Source organism: Pseudorca crassidens, chromosome 6, assembly GCF_039906515.1.
Source record: "Pseudorca crassidens isolate mPseCra1 chromosome 6, mPseCra1.hap1, whole genome shotgun sequence".
Taxonomy (NCBI): Eukaryota; Metazoa; Chordata; class Mammalia; order Artiodactyla; family Delphinidae; genus Pseudorca; species Pseudorca crassidens.
In genome coordinates this window covers 37,685,918-37,704,693 of record NC_090301.1, presented here as the reverse complement: position 1 = coordinate 37,704,693, position 18,776 = coordinate 37,685,918, and the positions used below count along the sequence as shown (strand labels likewise).

The following is an 18,776-nucleotide window of genomic DNA, read 5'->3' as shown; positions in this document are numbered from 1 at the left end:
TCTTAACAGATTTTTAAGTGTACATCATAATATTGTTAACTATAGGCACAATGTTGTACAGTCGATCTCTAGAACTTTTGCATCTTACTTAACTGAAACTTTATGCCTGTTGATTAGCAACTCCCCATTTTCCCCGCCCCCTAGTCCCTGGCAACCACCATTCTACTCTCTGCTTATATGAGTTTGACTATTTTAGATACTTCATGTAAGTGGAATGCAGTATTTTGTCCTTCTATGATTGGCTTATTTGACTTAGCTTAATGTCCTCAAGGTTCATTCCATGTTGTCAAATGTTGCAGAATTGCCTTCTTCTTTAAGGCTGAATAGTATTCCAATATATGTGTATACTACATTTTCTCTATTCATTCATCCAGCAGATGAACATTTAGGCTTCCACATCTTGGCTGTTGTAAATAGTGCTACAGTTAACATGGAAGTGCTAATATCTCTTTGAGATTCTGATTTCAGTTCTTTTAGATAAATACTCAGAAGTGGGATTCCTGAATAGAAGTAGGGTAGTTCTATTTTTAACTTTTTGAGGATCCTCTACACCGTTTCCCATAGTGGCCACACCATTCCGCTTTCCCACCAACATGGATCATAAGGTTTTATATAACAGAGGTGTGAACTTGTCACATTTGTTTCCTAATTTGATGTGCAGTTTTGTTTCTAGCTAGTCAAATCTCATTCTTCTAGTACATTTTTCTTTTGGAAATGTAAGTAATTAATTGATCCATAATTTTAGTGTATAGTATATGTGTCTGACTTTTTTTTTAACCAATGATTATCTTGTCTCAACTTTATTGCATTATCCATTCTTCCCCACCACCACTCCCCTGCCCCCAAATTTGAAATGTGACCTTTATCATACATTAAACTTTTAAATAATATTCCTGGATTTGATAGTCTGTTTCATTGATCTCTCTTTTCCATCACAGTGTTTTCAATATAAATATAAACTGTTATATTTAAGTTTGATATCTGATACAGCAATTTACTCTCAACAATACTTACCTAGCTGTGAGCATTTTTAAGCTTCTCAGCAAGGACTGCCAGATTGTTCTCCAGCATGATACTAAGACATGCCTCATCCAGAAAGCTAATTGCTGTTTTCTCTGCACCCACACAGAAATGGAGTTTTGAGCTTTTTATTTATTTATGTGAAGACTATTTAAATGTTTTCTTTACCCTTAAGCAATCTGTATGAGAGAGCTCATTAAAACCTAGGCTCTGGATCCCGTGTTACTTACATACTAGTTAAGTGACATTTGACAAATCATCTAACCCCTCTTAGTTTAAGAATTAACTGTAAAAGGAGGGCACAAGATGTCCCTTAACATTTTGAGTCAAGCCTGTTATTTTTTGTTTTGTTTTGTTTTTGTTTTTGTTTTGTTTTTTGCGGTACGCGGGCCTGTCACTGTTGTGGCCTCTCCCGTTGCGGAGCACAGGCTCCGGACGCGCAGGCTCAGCGGCCATGGCCCACGGGCCCAGCCACTCCGCGGCACGTGGGATCTTCCCGGACCGGGGCACGAACCCGTGTCCCCTGCATCAGCAGGCGGACTCTCAACCACTGCGCCACCAGGGAAGCCCAAGCCTGTTATTTTTTTTTCCTTAATTTTTTTTAAACTAGATAATATGCATGTAAGAGTCCTTCCCATCCCTGTGCCCTAGCCACAAAGTTCCATTCCTGGAAGCACTAGTGTTACAGTTTATATTCTTCCTGTCAGGGGTGTTTTATGTATACATATGTATATGTGTGTGTATAAACATATGTATCTTGTGCATATGAAATATATATATACATATACATTCATTTTCCTTTTGAAAAATAAAATATTCCATACACACCATTTGGCACCTTGTTTTTTTCTGTATTAACAATTTGTCTTTGGTCTATAAAGTACATAAAAGTTTCATTTTCTTTATAGCTATATGATATTTCATTATTTGGATGGACCAAAATTTATTTAAGCATTTCCTATTGATGGACATTTAAATTCTAAACTTATGCTATTAGAAACAGTTCCGCAAAAAATAAAATTTCTGCATAAATTTCATATCTGTAAGATAAATTGCTAGGCATGTAATTGCTATGTCAAAGGGTATGTGGACTTTAATCATATATATGTACACACACACACACACACCCCTTCAAGTTGCCCTTCACAGAAGTTCTATCAATTAATAGTCCTACCAGCAATGTATGAGACTGCTGATTTCTCCCCACTCTCAATAATACAGGATGTTATAAAGTTTATGTTTTGCCAAACTGATAATTTTAATTTATCATTATGAATGATGGTGAGGATCTCATGTGTTTAAGAGCCATCTCTATTTCCTTTACTGTTAACTGACAGTCCCTATTGACGGTTAATATCTTCTGCTCATTTTTCTACTGGGTGACTGGCCTTTTATGATTTGATATCTTTATCTATCAGGGGAATTGTTTCTTTGTGACAAATTTTTTTTCCTCCAGTTTATCAATTTGGCTTTGATTTTGTTTATGCTTTGAATTTGCAGGAAGTCATTTTGGTATAGTTGAATAAATGTTTTCCATTATAGCTTCTGGTTATTATTTCAAACTCTGAAAAGTCTTCTCCGATATAAGTCTCTTGCATTGGTTTCTTTAGGTATTTTTATAGTTTTTTGTTTTATAGTTTATGGGTGTTTTTTTTTTCAATCTTGGCTTCTATGGAGATTTTCCTGTTATAAGAGATAAGGAATGGATCCAAACCCTCTTTCTTCTTACAGATTAAGCCTAGTTCTTTAAGACATGTTAAAATTTAGCCAAACTCTTACAAAATGCTCTTTCAGTCTCATTTAGCCTGCAGACTTGACTTGGAAAAAACATCAATGGGTACTCACTTATCTGGCTTGTCATTTCAAAAGGTCAGTTTATTATAGTATTTTTAAGTAATTCATTGTTTTTTGAACATGTGTCAGGCACTGTCTTAGGCACTGGAGATACAGGGATGAATAAAATGGGGGAGGCAGAAGTAAACAACTAAAGTAATAGCATAATTTTAGACAGAGATTGCTGTCATCTAGAAAATAAAGGTAGGGACTTCCCTGGTGGTCCAGTGGCTAAGACTCCGTGCTACCAATGCAGGGGTCCAGGTTCGATCCCTGGTCAGGGGACTAGATCCCACATGCCACAACTAAGAGTTCGCATGCTGCAACTAAAGATCCTGCACACAGCAACTAAGACCCAGTGCAGCCAAATAAATGCATAAGTAAGTATTAAGAAAAAAAAAGAAAAGAAAGGTAGAAAATGCCATTAACTTCATGAAAGACATGAGTTCCCCTGTTAAAAAGAGGAAATGATAACAGTCTGTTGTGACTTGTCTCTTCTGATCACATCTTCCTGAAAATTCAGGAACTACTGTATTAGATATCTATTGCTGCATAACAAATCACCCCAAACTTAGTGGCTTAAAACAACAATGAACATCTCACACAGTATCTGTATGTCAGAAATTTGGAAGCAGCTTATTTGGGTGGTCCTAGTTTGGGTCTTTCATGAGGCTGCCATCATCCAAAGGTTTGACTGGAGCTGGAAGTTATACTTCCAAGATGGTCACTTATACTGGCAAGTCGATGCTTGCTTTTGGTGGGAGCTTCAGTTCCACACCATGCAGATCCCTCATAGGCTACTTGAGGGTCCTCACACATGACAGCTTTCTCACCCAGGGCAGGTGAGCTAAGAGAGCAAGGCACAATGTCTTTTATCACCTAACATCAGGAGCCACACAACATCATTTTCACAGAATCTATTGGTTAAACAGGTCAGCCCTATTCAGCGTGAGAGAGAACCACACAAAGGTGTAAATACCAAGAGATAATAATCACTGGGGGCCATCTTGGCATCTGGCTACCACAATCACTAATTGGTCAAATATTCTAGAGAGAAAAATGAAGTGCAGTGGGAGTTCAGTCTCTCACTCATTTGTAGTCAAAGTTGTCTAAGCTTGAACTTTATAAATTAAAAAAATTTTGTCTATAACGATTTTTATAAAGAGAAATTAATTTTCAAATAATACATTGAAAATGTATAAAGCTACATATACAACTAATTTGTTCAGCTATGAACATACATCTCCATACTTCACTGCTGCTTCACCTTTACTTGGTCCACAATGAAATCTCCTGCAACTCCACAGATAAATGTTACTTTATAGCACATTATAACTACTTCATGCATCATTCACTGCATCAGCTTTGCTCTTAGGCTGGCTTCCTTCAAGCCAAGACGGTTGATGCAGCCTCAGACTTAACAAGGTTCACTGGCAGAAAAAAGGGACCATCTCTTTTATTATCTCGTCAAGATTAAGAAAACCCTTCCCTAAAATGCTTCATCAGATATCTTTTCATATCTCTTCAGGCTAAAATGGAGTCACATGCTCACCCTTTAACTAAACATTGGCTTAGTCCAATGAGGATTTATCCCGCAGCTAGAGATGGGTTTACCTTTCTCTGCTCAAATTCGGAGAGATGGATACTGAGCAAGATCAAAGTCTGTTTGCAAAGAACATGAGTGAACGGGTACGGATAGCAAGTAGGCAACCATCAGGGGCTGCTTACCACTTAAGACATATTGCTTTGTAGTATAGTAATTTACATATCCTCCTTTCCCATTCATTTTTAAGCTTTTTGAGGATAGATTATACATCTTATTCATGTTTCTTAGCACTTGCTCAGTGCCTTACACACAATGGGCACTCACTATTTTACTTGGATTTTAAAATTCCCCAAAGAGAATTTCGTATTGGATAGATGGTTTTGAAATTACTTATGATTCTTTGGATTTACAAAATATTTTCTTCTAAAACTTTAAGAGACTTCCAGGAGTATTTACTTTTATACTTTCATACTCTATGAGGCAGAAGGAAAGAACTGCTGTGCACTAGTTTCATTACCAAAAAAAAAGAAAAAACCCAACCCTTTTATTTGATATTTTTCAAAGTCTTACAGTCAACAAGCAAGAGAATTTAGATTTCTTGAATCTCAGTCTAAAGTTATTTTCATTTGTCCATATTGCCTTTAAAAAGACTACTCCTTCTTTAACCAAAATATTCAAGTAACCCATTATTACATGTAACTGTTATGGTACTGATCATGCTTTTTTTTCTTCTTCTTCTTCCCCCATCCCCTAAATTAATCATGGTTATAAAACTTTTTGCTTGGAGGTCATAATCTGCAGACTGATAGAGGAATTAAAATGTGAAGGTTATGAGCTAGAAACATTTCAGCCTTAAAGAAAAAGGTTCTTCCTGTGAACAAGGCCAGAATTGACATCACAATGTAACTTGATTAGACTTTTCAAAGAGATGAATACGTATTTTGTTCCTTAATTTAACATCTACTTATTCACTTTTTCTTTTGTTCTTTTCAGATGGGCTGAAACAGTATTACTTAAGTATTATTAAATCTGGACTTAAGAGAACATTAAGATGAGCCCCTTCAACTATAGGTAACTGATATTTACAGCTCGGGGACTACCACACAATCTGGGAAATGTTAACTGAATCCTTGGAGTAAATGAGGCGAGGTTGTCCAGACCTAAGACTCTGCTCTCTACAGACCCACCCTTATCTCTCTTAGGGAGGCAGTATTTAGGTGCCGCTTGCCTTAGATCCTCACTATATTTAGTAAGAGAATTGGTGATTTGCACGGCTGTCTCCATTGCTAGACTCTAGGCAACTTATGGTTAAGGATGCCGCCTTTTCATACTTTTACCTCAGTGCCAAACACGTACTGGGGCTTAATAAATACTCGTTGAATGAATAAATTTTTTGCTGTCTATGAGGTAGTGATGGAATTGTCCTTGCTCTTGAAAAGTTACCAGTCTTGGGGCTTCCCTGGTGGCGCAGTGGTTAAGAATCCTCCTGAGCTTCCCTGGTGGCGCAGTGGTTGAGAGTCCGCCTGCCGATGCAGGGGGGCACTGGTTCGTGCCCCGGTCCGCGAGGATCTCACGTGCCGCGGTGCGGCTGGGCCCGTGAGCCATGGCCACTGAGCCTGCGCGTCCGGAGCCTGTGCTCCGCAGTGGGAGAGGCCGCAGCAGGGAGAGGCCCGCGTACCCCAAAACAAACAAACAAAAAAAGAATCCTCCTGCCAATGCTGGGGACACGGGTTCAAGCCCTGGTCCGGGAAGATCCCACATGCCGCGGAGCAACTAAGCCCGTGCACCACAACTACTGAGCCTGCGCTCTAGAGCCTGCGAGCCACAAATACTGAGCCCGGGTGCCACAACTACTTAAGCCCGCGCACCCAGAGCCTGTGCTCCGCAACAAGAAAAGCCACTGCAATGAGAAGCCAGCGCACCACAACAAAGAGTAGCCTCTGCTCGCTGCAACTAGAGAAAGCCCGCGCACAGCAATGAAGACCAAACGCAGGCCAAAAAAAAAAAAAAAAGTTACCAGTCTCTACATCTTCCCGATAGAAAGAATCTTACTCCAAGGCAAACAGACTTCCCGTTGTTAAATGCTTTTGAACAAAATTCCAAGTCATGAGTTATTCAGCTTTGCACTCACTCATTTTAACCAACCTGTCCTCCACTCCTCCCTTCCATCTTTGGAGCCTCTGCTACATCTCTCAGCATTCTCAATACACCTTTATGTGTACTTGATGGGATACCTGATGTTTTCCTCTCTTGGAAATCACCCTACTGTATATACACTGTTTACTCTTTTAACGATCTTCGCATCTGGTAACCTATAGCCTCCCTCATCCCAAATCAAAGATTTAAGGTTTCCAAGCAGGAACAAAAAAAAAGTTTGCCAATGCTACTGTGATTTCATGACTTAAGAGAACACTTAAAACTTGCAACAAAGAAAATCTGAAATCCTGTAAGATGCACAACTCCCACTGTCTATCAAGGGGCATTCATTTTCTCCTCCTGCTTCTGACTTGCAAAATTTACAAGCTAATTTTGTTTGCTTGACACACAATACCAGATGTCCACTCTATCTCAGATAATTGGCATCTGGGTCTCTTATCAACACAAACAAACTTGATACTGAAAAGCCCTTGGTTTTGAAGTTAGTGGATAGCGGAAGTATCATTTCACACTCTTAAGCCCGAGTCTGATTTGAAATTGGGTCGATTTCATGCCGGGTCTGTGGAATTCTCCCAGACTGCTGGCCTGTTTCCCACTTTGCACGCCTAGGCAGATTTCGGGACAAAATTACGCTTCTCTAGGTATTTGCTCGCACAAGAGTTTACTGAAACGGTCGCCATCGTGCAAACTCTGTCTTTCCAACGTTAACCAACGTTAAAGTTAAGCCCAAGAAGATGCACCAACGCGTTACGCCGAACTTGCGCATTCCCGCAGCGGCTCTCTGCTTTGGCCTGCGAACTCCCTCGCAGCCACTCCCGGCCTCCGCGGCGTGGTCTTTGCCTCCCGCCACATTGCCGCCATTGAGTCGTCGGATATTCCTTCTCCAGTGCCCCTCCCTCCGCCCGCCGGTCCTTTCCCGGCCTCCTCGGGTTCCTCCCAACCTGCCCCGCGCAGGCTGCGGCTGTGCCGTCAGCCGTCGCCCCTCCCCCTCTCCCGGACCTAGAGCGCCGCTCCGCCCCGCCCCCCGCGCAGGCAGCCGTCCCCTACATCCGGGTACCGACTCCAGCCGCCCAGACTCTGGCACTATGGTCATGGCGGAGGGGACGGCAGTGCTGAGGCGGAACAGGCCGGGCACCAAGGCCCAGGTACTATCTCTGCACCTCTGGTGGAGGGGAGAGGGGACTTTTGGTGCCGAGCTGCGCCGCACCTGGAAGGTGGATGCTTCTGCGAGGAGGTTGGGCCGCGGCGACAGGCGGGCGGGCAGGGGCACTGGTGCCCGGCCTGCTCTTCCGGAGCCTCAGCCCCTCGGTTTGGCTGAGGCGGCGGCGGCCCGCGAGGCCTGCGGAGCTCCGATTGGACGGTGGGCGTGAGGGGCGCGTGGGGGCCGCCGAGGCCCGGGACTGGGAGCCTGTCAGCAGTGACTGCTTGTCCTCGCTTCTCCCCTGATCCCCAGTGACCAGCTTCGGGGAGGGGCGCGGCCGGCCGGGTGGAGACCCCCGGGGTTCCGTGAGGGTCGGGGCTGCCAGGGTGGGAGGGGTAAACAACAGCCTACCTCGTCCTGGTTTCCATTTCCTACCTGGCCTGTGACGTGCCCGACTTCTGCCATCCAGCTTGTCTAGCCGGATCCGGGAGTCGATAATTTACTTTATCCTCCTCCTCCTGCTGTTTGCCATTGACCACTTCTTTCCGTAGCTGTTCTCTGGTCCAGCAAGTTTTCATCATCAGGCTGGGACTTGTTAGATGCCATTCCTTGTGAATTTCCTTGTTACTATATGTGAAGCATAGGGAATGAACTTATTATAATTTTATCACCTTTTAGTAGGGTAGTACTTGGGGTGAATTGGTGCTTATTTCAGTATTGATTCTTGCGATTTGCCAAAGACGGGATGCTTCACATTCTTAAAAAAATCAAGTAGACCTCATCTGATTAATCTGCCAGGTAAAATGCCTTGCGATTGAGTACAGACTCCAAAATCGGAAGAGATGTGTTAAAAATGTAATTTTAAAGAAAAAGAGACGGAGGGGGAGGAAACCAGAAACAACCGTAGAGCTATGACAGTATGCTAGAGAATACATTTTAATATCTTGCACAGAATTTTGGAAGGGGAGTTCTTTCAAAGGGAACTTTTAGATCCAGACAGCTTCCTAGATGCATGTTACGGAAAAGGAAACTGAAGCCCAGAGATTAGACTGCATTTGCTCAAGGTTGCCCAGTCTCCAGATTCGATTCTTAGTTCATTAGTGACCTTTTCTTTTTAACAAGTTGCTTCTAGTACTGAATTTTAGAGTTTAGTTGGGAAGCCTTTTTTTATAAAGTCACATGTGTCAGTTCTACTGGCAATTTTGTGGTCATACTACATGGAATTTATATATTATTTATGCTTTTACTGTTTCTAAACTTTCTTTCTTTATAAATGATCTTTTCTCAGATACCTTTAATTCTTTTTCTGTGGCAGCATTATTTCTGATTCTTTTAAGTGATCAACTTTTATGTTTTTAAATTCAGAAATGGACTTTTGTACTCACATTCTGAGAATCATCCATTTTTACTTATTCAGAAGTTCTTAATTTTGAAAGGTTAGAGAATCATAGATTTTAACTCAATATTGTAACACACCTGTTTGCTGTGTTGTTATGAGTAAGTCACCTATAAGAAAACTCCTTTGCTTTTTTCCAGATGGTCATAGATCAAAGTTGTTAAATAAAATGTATTAGAAAAGGTTAAGATTTTTTAAAAAAAGGACTATTTAAGCAGCATTCTGTCATATCCCGTGTCTATCACACTGATTTCCTTCAGTGAAAGGGGTCTATTCTAAAATGATTTATTTAGAACTATAATAGAGTAGGTAGAGTATCTTCCTCCTTTTTTTTTTTAATTGGTTAGATTGGGTTATAAGCACAAAGTTGGTTTTCAGTAAACGTTTAACTGAATTAGATGAGAATGTTCATTAGGCTGGATTTTTGTCTCCTGTTTTTTGGGGTTTTTTTAGAATATTTATTTATTTATTTGGTTGTGCCAGGTGTTAGTTGTGGCAGGCAAGCTCCTTAGTTGCGGCTCGCTGGCTCCTTAGTTGTGGCATGTGAATTCTTAGTTACGGCATGCATGTGGGATCTAGTTCCCTGACCAGGGATTGAACCCAGGCCCCCTGCACTGGAAGCGTGGAGTCTTAACCAGTGTGCCACCAGGGAAGTCCCTTGGCTCCTCTTTTAAGTGTTTAAAGTATATCACAGTTATGATGAGGCAAAGCATTTAATTTCCAATTAACTTTTTTACATCTTTTCTGTGTACCACTATATGTGTTTTCTAATATTTTAAAAACAAAATATTCTACAAACTATCTTTTCTTTTTTTTTAAACGAAAGAATAGGCAAAACGTATTGATAGAAACAGTTTTCACTACAAATCAGAAAGGAAGAATTTAAAAACTACTTTCTGGTGATACGTAGATGATGTCTAGGAAAAGACATCCTAGAACAATTTCCAGAAAGTTGTTTTTATTTCTTGACATTTTAAAATAAAGTTCATTTTCATTCAGATAAGGCAACTATTTAAAAAAAGATATGAAATGCTTAAGACACTTAAAAAGGTGTACCATACCCATCACCTACTCTAAGAACTAGGACATTACTAATATAGTTAAATCCCTCTGTATTGTGATATTCTGTCTTCTGCCCACTCCCAGCCAGTAATGGTGATTATCATTCCTTTTTTTTCCTTTATACTTTTATTATATATGCATTATATTCATAAGTATGTTTTGCACTTTCTTAAACTTTTATTTATGTGGTATCATGCACTGTATTCTGCAGCTTGCTCCAATTTTTGCTCATGGCCTTTGGAGACTTAATCCATGTTGATCGATACAGGGTTATGGATTGTTGGTTTACTACTACCTTTTCTCAGACATTTATTGAGTACCTACAATGCGTTGGACAATGCGCACCTACAAGGGATATATTTCAGCAGTCAAATGGAAAGGTTCTTAACCACTTAGGGGAATGTCTATGAACTGAACTATCTATAGAGAAATTCAGAACCAGTGCAAAGTGATCCACAGAAATATTCCCCTTAAGAGAAGGTTGTTCTGTTTAGATGACTGCTTTTTGATGGAGCTCATATTTTGATTTAGAAATTTAAAACACCATTTGGAATTGGAATTATAATTTATAATATCTGTCTTAAATAATATTTATGGAGTAGTAACTACTACTAACTCTAGCTATTCTCTTTGGGTAAAAACTGATTCAGTTTTTTACTGCCTGGAGATTGTTTTTTTTCAGTATAACATTTAGAAAAATATTTAACTGTCAAACAAAAAAGTGATAGGCTTATCAATTAAGTAATACATGAGAGGTTTATGGGAGCCATATTTGAGGGATTTGTGACTGAAAAAAGTATAACTTATAGTTCAATTAAATAAAATCTTGGTGTTCATTTAAAACATTGAATAAAATTCCTTTAACTTATTCACTAATAATCACATTGTTTACCGTATGAGGGCTTTTCTTTGGTATAACTTCGGATCTTTATTAAGAATTGAAATTAATCATAATAGTATTGCATCTTCTTTGTAACTTTGTACGTGCTTTAATCATGAAATTTTTTTTATAGGATTTCTATAATTGGCCTGATGAATCCTTTGATGAAATGGACAGTACACTAGCTGTTCAGCAGGTAATAACAATAGCTACTTTTGCAACTCTAATAACCTAAGCATTTTATTTCTTTTGGCATAGTTAAATATTCCTGTAACTTTTAGCACAAACCAGAATCCATGGAATTAATGGGATACCTGTTTGAAACTTTTATCAAACCTCATTTTAAGATGGCATATTAGGGCTTCCCTGGTGGCACAGTGGTTAAGAATCTGCCTGCCAATGCAGGGGACAAGGGTTCAAGTCCTGGTCTGGGAAGATCCCACATGCCGCAGAGCAACTAAGCCTGTGCGCCACAACTGCTGAGCCTGCACTGTACAGCCCGCAAGCCACAACTACTGAAGTCCACATGCCTAGAGCCAGTGCCCCACAACACAAGAAGCCACTGCAATGAGAAGCCTGCGCACTGCATCAAAGAGTAGCCCCCACTCACTGCAACTAGAGGAAGCCCGTGCACAGCAATGAAGACCCAACACAGCCATAAATAAATAAATAAATAAATTTATTTTAAAAAAGAATGTATTGTTCAATCAGCAAATATTTAATGGGCTAGCAAAGAGATAGGCCTTGTGGAGGATACAGAAATATAAACCTGGAGCTCTATGCCTGGAAATTGGCAAAAATTAAGAGGAAAAATGTGCACATATTTTTCCCTTTAAAAGTAGAGTTTTGTCCTGATACTTCGTTGAATTTGTTTATTAGTCCTAACGATTTTTTTGTGTAATCTTTTGGGTTTTCTACATATGAGATTTTTTCATGTGCAAACAACTAAATTTACTTCTCTTCTAGTCTGGATGCCTTTTATTTCTTTTTCTTGCCTAATTGCTCTGGCTGGAATTTGCAGTAGTATTTTGAATAGACATGGCAACAGCAGGCATCCTTATCTTGTGCCTGATCTTAACAGAAAGCTTTCAGTCTTCCATGTTGAGTATGATGTTTGCTGTAGGTTTTTCATATTTGGCCTTTATTATGTTGAGTTAATTTCTTCTTATTTCTGGTTTGTCGAGTGTTTTTATCATAAAAAGGTGTTGAATTTTGTCAAATGCTTTTTCTGTACCAATTGAGATAATTGTGTATTTTTTTTCCCTTCATTCTGTTAACATGGTATATTATATTGATCAATTTTTATATGTTGAACCATCCTTGCATTCTAGGAATAAATCCCATTTGGTCATGGTGTATAATTTTAATTTGCTGCCGAATTTGGTTTGCTAGGATTTTTGCATCAGTGTTCATAAGGGATATTGGTTTCTAGTTTTCTTAGAGTACCTTTGTCTGGCTTTCGTATTAGGAATGCTGCTGTAGTGGAGTTAGGAAGTATTCCCTTCTCTTCAATTTTTTGGAAGAGTTTGAGAAGGATTGATGTTAATTCTTTAAATATTTAGTAAAATTCACCAGTGAAGCCGTCAGGTCCAGGGCTTTTCTTTGGTTGCACAACATTGTGAATGCAAGTAAGCCACAGAACCGTACACTTAAAAATGGTTAAAATGACTAACCTTTCCACGTTGAATGGTTTTGGTACCCTTGTCAAAAATCATTGGACTGTATATGTGAGGGTTTATTTCTAGTTCCTCTATTCAGTTCCATTGGTTTATATGTGTATCCTTATGTCAGTACCACACTGTTTTGTTGTTGTTTTTTGGCCACACAGCGTGGGGGAATCTTAGTTCCCCAAACCAGGAATTGAACCCGTGCCCCCTGCAGTGGAAGCTCAGAGTCCTAACCACTGAACCACCAACGAATTCCCAGTACCACACTATTTCGACTACTATAGCTTTGTAGTAAGTCTTGAAATTGGTAGGTCTGTATCCTCCAACTTATGTTTTCTTCTTTTTTCTTTTAAATTTATTTATTTTTGGCTGCGTTGGGTCTTTGTTGTTGCGCTTGGGCTTTCTCTAGATGCGGTGAGCGGGGGCTACTCTTCCTTGCAGTGCACAGTCTTCTCATTGCAGTGGCTTCTCTTCTTGCAGAGCACGGGCTCTAGGTGCGCAGGCTTCGGTAGTTGTGGCTCCTGGTTCTAGAGTGCAGGCTCAGTAGATGTGGCGCATGCGCTTAGTTGCTCCACGGCATTTGGGATCTTCCCGGACCAGGGATTGAACCCTTGTCCCCTGCATTGGCAGGCCGATTCTCAACCACTGCGCCACCCAGGGAAGCCCCCAACTTGTGTTTTCTTTTCAAGATTATTTTGGCTATTTGGTGCCCGTTGCAATTACATATAAATGTGAGAATCAGCTTTTCCATTTCTACAAAAAAGACTGTTGGAATTTTGATAGAGATTGCACAGAATCTGTAGATTGCTTTAGGTTATGCAAGTTTTGAAGTTTTCAGTATGCAAGTATTTAATCTCCTGATTTAAACTTATTCCTAGGTATTTTATTCTTTCAGATACTGTTGTAGATGGAGTTTCTTTCTTTTTTTTTCTAATTTTTATTATCATTTTTTATTGAAGTAGAGTTGATTTGCAATGTTTCAGGTGTACAGCAAGGTGATTTAGTTATATTTAGATGTAGATATATCAATATATAGGAGTTCCTTTCTTTTTTTTTTTTGGATTAATTTTTTTAAATTCTTTTTTTGTTTTAAACCCCACATTTGTTTATTTATTTATTTTTCTGGCTGTGTTGGGTCTTCGTTTCTGTGCGAGGGCTTTCTCTAGTTGTGGCAAGCGGGGGCCACTCTTCATCGCGGTGCGTGGGCCTCTCACTATTGCGGCCTCTCTTGTTGCGGAGCACAGGCTCCAGACGCGCAGGCTCAGTAGTTGCGGCTCACGGGCACAGTTGCTCCGTGGCATGTGGGATCTTCCCAGACCAGGGCTCGAACCCGTGTCCCCTGCATTGGCAGGCAGATTCTCAACCACTTCGCCACCAGGGAAGCCCAGGAGTTCCTTTCTTAATTTTCTTTTTGAATTGTTCATTGAAGGTGTATAGAAACACAACTGATTTTTGTATTTTGATCTTGTATCCTACTACTTCACTGAATTCATTTCTTTGCTTTATGAGCTTTCCTGTGGATTCTTTGGGATTTCTCTATATAGGATCATGTCATCTGTGCCTTTTATTCATTTATTTACTGTCTAATTGTTCTCGCTGGAATTTAAGTACAGTATTGAATAGCAGTGGTGAAAACAGGCATCCTTGTCTCATTTATGATTTTTTTTTGGCGGGGGGCCATGCTGTGTGGCTTGCAGGATCTTAGTTGCCTGACCAAGGATTGAACCCAGGCCGTTGGCAGTGAAAGCACAGAGTCCTAACCATTGGGCCATCAGGGAATTCCCATATTTCTGATTTTTTTTTTTTTTTTTTTTTTGTGGTACGCGGACCTCTCACTGCTGTGGCCTCTCCCGTTGCGGAGCACAAGCTCCAGACGCGCAGGCTCAGCGGCCATGGCTCACGGGCCCAGCCACTCCACGGCATGTGGGATCTTCCCGGACCGGAGCACGAACCTGTGTCCCCTGCATTGGCAGGCAGACTCTTGACCACTGCGCCACCAGGAAAGCCCCCTTATTTCTGATTTCAGAGGGAAACCTTTCAGTCTTTCACCATTGAGTATGAGTAACATCATACCTGTGGGTTTTTCAAAATGCCCTTCATCATATTGAGGAAGTTCTCTCATATACCTAGTTTTCTGTTTTTGTCATGAAGGGTGTTGGATTTTGTCAGATGACTTCTGCATTAATTGATACGCTTGTGTTTTTTCCTCTGTATATTAATGAAGTGTATTACATTGGTTAATTTTTTTTTTTAAATGTTGAACTACCTTTCATTCCTTGCAGCTTTCTTTTGATTCGTGTTTGTATGGTATATATTTTTTTCCATCCTTTTACTTTTTTTTTTTTTTTCTGATGCAGTTCCTTTATTATCAGGAAACAGTGTCATTATCAAATTTTTCCTTTTACTTTTAACCTACTTATATCATTATATTTGAAGTAAGTTTCTCATAAACAGTATAGTTGGGTCATATTTCTTTGTTCTTTCTGACAGTCCTTGTCTTTTAACTGGTATATTTAGGCCATTTAATGTGAATATGGTTGTTGATAGATATGTTTAGATTTAGAATTACCATTTTATTACTTGTTTTTAGTTTCCTCTTTTTTTTCTATTTCCTTTTTCTGCCTTTTTAAGGGTTATTTGAGCATTTTTAGTATTCTATTTTAATTTATTCTAATTTTTTTAATTTATTCTAATTTTGATTGTATCTCATATAATTTTTTTGATGATTGCTCTAGAGATTACTAAGTTCATGCTTAACTCTTCAGTCTATTTAGAGTCAATATTTTACTGCTTCAATTGAAATGTAGATACTGTCATCATTTGGACCATTTTACTCTCCTCCTTTATGCTTTAGTTATCTATATTACATCTACATACATTGAAGACCCCACCAGACAATATTATATTTTTTGCTTTCATCTGCCAAACATATTTTAAAGATCAAGAGAAGAATGGTCTAATATATATTTATACCCAGATATTAATATAATTGCTGTTGCTCCTGATAGTCTAAGTTTCTTTCTGGTATTATTTTTTTTTTTTTCCTCCTAACTAAAGAACTTCCTTTAGCAGTTCTTTTAGAGCCGTCTGCTGGCTAGGAATTCTCCTTAGCTTTAATTTTTTTTTTAATTTAATTTTATTTATTTTTTTGTACAGCAGATTCTTATTAGTTATCTATTTTATACATATTAGTGTTATATGTCAATCCCAATCTCCCAATTCATCCCACCACAATGAACCCCCCTGCCACTTTCCCCCCTTGGTGTCCATACGTTTGTTCTCTACATCTGTGTCTCTGATTCTGCCCTGCATACTGGTTCATCTGTACCATTTTTCTAGGTTCCACATATATGCGTTAATATACGACATTTGTTTTTCTCTTTCTGATTTACTTCACTCTGTATGACAGTCTCTAGATCCATCCACATCTCTACAAATGACCGAATTTCATTCCTTTTTATGGCTGAGTAATATTCCATTGTATATATGTACCATATCTTCTTTATCCATTTGTCTGTCGATGGGCATTTAGGTTCCTTCCATGACCTGGCTATTGTAAATAGTGCTGCAATGAACATTGGGGTGCATGTGTCTTTGAATTATGGTTTTCTCTGGGTATATCCCAGTAGTGGGATTGCTGGATCATATGATAATTCTGTTTTTAGTTTTTTAAGGACCCTCCATACTGTTCTCCATAGTGGCTGTATCAATTTACATTCCCACCAGCAGTGCAAGAGGGTTCTCTTTTCTCCACACCCTCTGCAGCATTTGTTGTTTGTAGATTTTCTGATGGTGCCCATTCTAACTGGTGTGAGGTGATACCTCATTGTAGCTTTGATTTGTATTTCTCTAATGATTAGTGATGTTGAGCAGCTTTTCATGTGCTTCTTGGCCATCTGCATGTCTTGTTTGGAGAAATGTCTATTTAGGTCTTCTGCCCATTTTTTGATTGGGTTGTTTGTTTTTTTAATGTTGAGCTGCATGAGCTGTTTATATATTTTGGAGATTAATCCTTTGTCCATTGATTCATTTGCAAATATTTTTCCCCCTTCTGAGGGTTGTTTTTTTGTCTTGTTTGTAGTATACTTTGCTTTGCAAAAGCTTTTAAGTTTCATTAGGTCTCATTTTTTTTTTTTTTTGTCTCATTTGTTGTTGTTTTTATTTCCATTACTCTAGGAGGTGGATCAAAAAAGATCTTGCTGTGATATATGTCAGTGTGCTTCCTATGTTTTCCTCTAAGAGTTTTATAGTGTCCGGTCTTAACATTTAGGTTTCTAATCCATTTTGATTTTATTTTTGTGTATGGTGTTAGGGAGTGTTCTAATTTCATTCTTTTACATGTAGCCATCCAGTTTTCCCAGCACCACTTATTGAAGAGGCTGTCTTTTCTCTATTGTATATCCTTGCCTCCTTTGTCATAGATTAGTTGACCATAGGTGCGTGGGTCTGTCTCTGGGCTTTCAATCCTGTTCCATTGATCTATATTTCTGTTTTTGTGCCAGTATCATATTGTCTTGATTACTGTAGCTTTGTAGTATAGTCTGAAGTCACGGAGACTGATACATCCAGCTCGGTTTTTTTCTCTCAAGACCACTTTGGCTATTCGGGGTCTTTTGTGTCTCTATACAAATTTTAAGATTTTATGTTCTAGCTGTGTAAAAAATCCATTGGTAATTTGATAGGGATTGCATTGAATCTGTAGATTGCTTTGGGTAGTATAGTCATTTTCACAATATTGATTCTTCCAGTCCAAGAACATGGTATATCTCTTTGTCTGTTTGTGTCATCTTTGATTTCTTTTGTCAGTGTCTTACAGTTTTCTAAGTACAGGTCTTTTACCTCCTTATGTAGGTTTTATTCCTACATATTGTATTCTTTTTGTTGCAATGGTGAATGGGATTGTTGCCTTAATTTCTCTTTCTGATATTTCATTGTTAGTATATAGGAATGTAAGAGATCTCTGTGTATTAATTTTGTATCCTGCAACTTTACCAAATTCATTGATTAGCTCTAGTAGTTTTCTGGTGGCATCTTTAGGATTCTCTATGTATAGTATCATGTGATCAGCAAACAGTGACAGTTTTACTTCTTCTTTTCCAGCTTGTATTCCTTTTATTTCTTTTAATTCTCTGATTGCCATGGCTTGGACTTCAAAAACTGTGTTGAATAATAGTGGCAAGAGTGGACATCCTTGTCTTGTTCCCAATCGTAGAGGAAATGCTTTCAGTTTTTCACCATTGAGAATGACATTTGCTGTGGGTTTGTCATATGTGGCCTTTATTATGTTGAGGTATGTTCCCTCTATGCCCACTTTCTGGAGAGTTTTTATCATAAATGGGTGTTGAATTTTGTCAAAAGCTTTTTCTGCATCTATTGAGATGATCATATGGTTTTTATTTCATGGTGTATCATACTAATTGATTTGCGTATACTGAAGAATCCTTGCATCCCTGGGATAAATCCCACTCGTGGTGTATGATCCTTTTTAAGTGTTGTTGGATTCTGTTTGCTAGTATTTAGTTGAGGATTTTTGCATCTATATTCATCAGTGATATTGGTCTGTAATTTTCTTTTTTTGTAGTGTCTTTGTCTGGTTTTGGTATCAGGGTGATGATGGCCTCATAGAATGAGTTTGAAAGTTTTTCTTCCTCTGCAATTTTTTGGAAGAGTTTGAGAAGGATGGGTGTTAGCTCTTCTCTAAATGTTTGATAGAGTTCACTGTGAAGCCATCTGGTCCTGGACTTTTGTTTGTTGGAAGATTTTTAAGCACAGTTTCAATTTCATTACTTGTGATTGGTCTGTTTATATTTTCTGTTTCTTCCTGGTTCAGTCTTAGAAGGTTATACCTTTCTAAAAATTTGTCCATTCCTTCCAGGTTGTCCATTTAATTGGCATAGAGTTGCTTGTAGTAGTCTCTTAGGATGCTTTGTATTTCTGTGGTGTCTGTTGTAACTTGTCCTTTTTCATTTCTAATTTTATTGATTTGAGTCCTCTCCCTCTTATTCTTGATGAGTCTTACTAAAGGTTTATCAATTTTGTTTATCATCTCAAGGAACCAGTTTTTAGTTTTATTG

General features: G+C 38.9%; 1 protein-coding gene across 3 annotated transcripts in view; it reads left to right on the top strand.

Annotated features, from left to right (window-relative positions):
* HSPE1 (heat shock protein family E (Hsp10) member 1) overlaps nucleotides 1-18,776 on the top strand; it is a 39,731-nt gene that overhangs the window by 6,089 nt on the left and 14,866 nt on the right. Inside the window, exons 1-2 of one of the 3 annotated variants that reach the window (XM_067741123.1) lie at nucleotides 7,545-7,701; nucleotides 11,169-11,231. In XM_067741123.1, coding sequence (XP_067597224.1) covers nucleotides 7,642-7,701; nucleotides 11,169-11,231 — 123 coding nt within the window. In that variant the 5' untranslated portion in view covers nucleotides 7,545-7,641. Of the gene's footprint in view, nucleotides 1-7,544; nucleotides 7,702-11,168; nucleotides 11,232-18,776 lie in introns of those variants that run through there. The other 2 variants (XM_067741126.1, XM_067741124.1) reach the window with 2 other exon arrangements.